This window comes from Charadrius vociferus, unplaced genomic scaffold (assembly GCF_000708025.1).
Source record: "Charadrius vociferus isolate BGI_N301 unplaced genomic scaffold, ASM70802v2 scaffold822, whole genome shotgun sequence".
Taxonomy (NCBI): Eukaryota; Metazoa; Chordata; class Aves; order Charadriiformes; family Charadriidae; genus Charadrius; species Charadrius vociferus.
In genome coordinates, this window is record NW_009647481.1 from 2,966,474 (window position 1) to 2,970,392 (window position 3,919).

The 3,919-nt window shown below is 36.7% G+C and overlaps 1 protein-coding gene across 1 annotated transcript in view; it reads right to left on the bottom strand.

The window, feature by feature from the left end:
- DOCK2 (dedicator of cytokinesis 2) overlaps positions 1 to 3,919 on the bottom strand; it is a 209,459-nt gene that overhangs the window by 175,653 nt on the left and 29,887 nt on the right. Inside the window, exons 15-17 of the mRNA XM_009880752.1 lie at positions 3,611 to 3,709; positions 2,325 to 2,397; positions 2,147 to 2,250 (exon numbers count right to left, since the gene is read on the bottom strand). Of these exons, the coding sequence (XP_009879054.1) occupies positions 2,147 to 2,250; positions 2,325 to 2,397; positions 3,611 to 3,709 (276 nt within the window). The remainder of the gene's footprint in view (positions 1 to 2,146; positions 2,251 to 2,324; positions 2,398 to 3,610; positions 3,710 to 3,919) is intronic.

Below are 3,919 nucleotides of genomic sequence, written 5' to 3' on the forward strand. Positions count from 1 at the left end.
AAATTATAAAGGTATGTGTTTTAAGGTGCAGTAAGGAATTATGAGAGGTGACATCACTGCCAGAGTAAAAGCAAGAGCAGTTTTCTCATTAAAATGTCAATAGCTACAGAACACAATAGACTATTAAGCATCACCTTGAAGGCTGTATACAGGATATAGATAACACCGTTACAACGTCGGTACACAATTTAGGAATAGCAAATGGGACTGAATAGGAAAAGAATAGCAGCACTATTTTGGTGTGCCCTTTATAACTTAATACTTGGATCTTTAACATAAAATTTCAAAACAGACCAGGACATGGTAAGATTATATTTTAAATTAGACAATACGCTGCAGTAACATTAGGGAATTTACGCTTTTCAGTAGAATGAACAGTACAAACACAGAGAGCCAACAGGTATTTTTCCCTCCTCTATTTCATCAATTTATATGCCACAATGCTCACAGATTTTTGTGTCTCAACTTTTCATTCATCCCCAGGACAGGAATGCAGCTTTTAGACAAAGACAATAAATATCACGTTCTTAACTCTTTAGAGATTATAATTTTTCTTTAACAAACCAACTCAAGAAAATTTCCCCAATGAGTTTAAGAGCTCTGTCACTTAAAGCTACAACACCATGACAGACCTGACTCGAGTGCAGACCCTTAGTCTACAATTTTGCAGCAACAAGGAGTGACAAAACCCATAATGTAGAATGATTTTCTAAAGTTTTGGGGTTGTATCTGATTCACTGACTGCAGGTGTGCAGTCTCTACTTCCTATCAAACAAAAAGTAAGGTTGAAAATTGACTATAAAGAGACCTAAACAGGCAAAAGGCAAAATCCTTATGCAGCTAAACAGACAGCATTTCTAACTTTTATGACGTTGCCAAATAATTACTTGTCAGAATTTCTGGAACCAGATGAGAAGCATTACTTCCTTTTTAAGACTACTTAGACAATGGGGAAAATACTTGAAAATGTGATCCAAGAGTCTAGCAAAAAGATTCAATGCCTGAAGGCAGTGAAAATAAAGTATACTGTTTAAACTTCGTGATTTTTCAAATTACTTATTTTGAGATACTAGATGTATGACTGTTTAAAACACTTAAAATTACTGTGTTTAATTCTAGAATAGGCAAACATATGTCAGAAAATATGCCCATCTCTTCCAAACATAAACTAGGTCAACTCAGTTTAGCACTTCTCATCTATTCTATCTCTTAAGGAAAAACGACCAGGTTGATGCAGGAATATATTAGATGGAATTTCATAATCAATATTAACCACACAGTCATCCAACATGATCATTATTTTCCTTCTGGTCTAAATATATATTAATGTTGGTATCAACAAAGAGAAGATAACTAACTATAAGCTGTCATTAGTCTTTGTTGGACTACCTAAACGATTTAGTTGTATGCATGTCACTTGCCATTAATGCTATGGCAAACTAGTTTACTGAAAAGAGCACCAAGAAATACCTAATGAAAAATTTCTTCTTTATTGGAAGTGATTTCTGGTTCTTAGTTCCTGCTAGACAGTATTCTCCAAGGGGAGGAAAAAAAACCCCAAAAACACAAACAACAAAAACACATTCCCTGCCTCAGTTCACCAAGTCAAAAATTCTACCTGTGTGCAATCAGGGGTAGCCAAAACTGTTCTTCACATCCAAAATAAAATTCCTGAAACTTTCACTTTTGTATTTGAGAAACTACACAGATTCAAACAACCAATTCCCTAAGATGACACTGCCTGATTATTCACGTCACCAAGATTCAAAATGAATCAAAGCAACACTTTTCCCCCCTTCAGCAAGAATAATGGTACACATCCAGGTGCTGAGCTTTTAGCATGGCTCTCTCTATACTACAGAAGGCCAAAAGCACAATAAAGTAACTTCAGTAAAAATAGTAGGAAGAGTAACCGTCTCTCATTGTGCTTAGGTAACCTCTCTCTCTAATTAAAATTTAAAGCAACGTTTACTGACCATGAAACAAGTTACATCTGTTTTTGTTCAGATGAAAACCACAGTAGTTATATTTGATAGAATGATAAAATTAATCTAGCACTAAGAAAATAAACAATGTCGTCAAAGACAACAGTGTGAATAAAGGTGTCTCACGAGGGAAAGAAAGGAAAAAAAATTGCATCCAATACCTTTAGAACTAACAAATCATGGATACCATCTTGAAGAGTCGTTCCATCCTCCTTCATTAGCCTTATGTACGCCATCGCAAAATTCTTTTCTCCTTTATCTTTAGCTGCAACATAAAATCTTTTCAGTTGACTATCCATTAATGAGTTAAAATCACTAAAGTAAAAATTCCCTACTTACACTCTTGAGATGACCTGTGTCTGAACATGAAGCGCAGATGTATCCTTTGCATGTCTTCAATAGGGACTGCTACCTTTTTTAAAATCAGAAAATAATTAATAGAGTTGGGGGAGACATGGAGGGAAGGTGTGTTCACCTGTAACGAGCTCTTATTTTAGAATAAAGAAGGACCATTTCTACTGGCTCCATAATGCCTTTTACAAACCATTTTAAACTACTGAAACTGATCACAGCATCAAAAGCGGTGGCTGATAAGCAATTACCTGTTAGACTTTCCTCACAGTCTAGCACCACCATAGAAATGAAGCAATGAACCGAGTGAGTTAAAGTACACAGGTGCTTGTACTCTAGAAAATAAGTATACTGCAGTCTTATTACTTACCCTGTTAACCACACAGAATTATGCAACAGCTCTGCACTATCATTCACATTTCATATACATAAATTGATGACCAATTTAATAAACAGGTGAAAAAGGTTAAGAAAATAGTAACAAAATATATTAAGTATATTTTCATGATTAAATTCAGTTTCAAAGCCTTAAGCAGAATCCCAGGAACACGTGACTGCTTTATCCTTAAAGTAGCATACCTACATCTAACAAATACGCAATAAATAAAGCCAAGCACATGCGAAAAAGCACATTTTATTTTTGTATTATGAACTTTATAGTTCTAAAACTCTAACAATTTGTACTCTTTTGTGTTCATTCACAACTAGCAAGCCTGAGATATGCTTTAGAAGCACTACTTCTGGAGGCTTCCAAGCATTTTCTGATCAAGGACATAAAAGCTAGATTAGATAATTGTTGGTGTCTCCCTAAAGAAATCCAAGAGTTTTTTCTCTCTAAAATGTTAATATTTGGGGTAGGAAGGTGAAGTGGGGGGTTGGCAGTGGTTTGTTGGGGTTTTTTGTTCGGGTTTTGGGGCCTTTTTTTTTTATTTTAAAAATCATTCAATTGAAGCTCCTCATCTCCATTGTTTCACTGCAACAGAACAAATGCAGTATTTCAGTTTTGATGAGCCATGCTAGGACAGAAGGTTATCTAAGATGACCTCATTTGTTTTGCTGAACAGAATCTTCACATCATTTTCTAGGTCACATTTTAAGCCTCAGTAATCGTATATCGCTAATAACTGATGTATGACTAAGGCTCCATTCTTCTAGCTGTATCCAGGACCAAGTTATTTTTTTAGAAAGAGCTGATGCTGTGCAACTTTTCTGTGTGAGGTACCAATAAATGAAGAAGGGAAAAAAAAGGCAAGCGAAAAGTATCTACACCATACCTTTAACGTTTCCATCCACCGGGGCTGTTTGACCTGATAGTACAGAACTGATCTATATTCACTCACGGGTTTGTCCCCCGCTCCCAAGCAAACAGCGTTCTTTCAAAAAGAAGAGAAGAAACAAGTGCTTAGCGGCTCATTAGTTTCTATAATTTTTTATGAGTTGAGCAAAACCAAACAACGAGAGTGTCCGTCCGCCCCACCCCCCTGGGAATCCCCCGGCGGCTGCGGGCAGCAGCTTTACCTCAGCGCACCGTCGAGACCCGCCCCGGCCCCCTCCCGCTTTCACCCCTCACTGAGGTATGACAA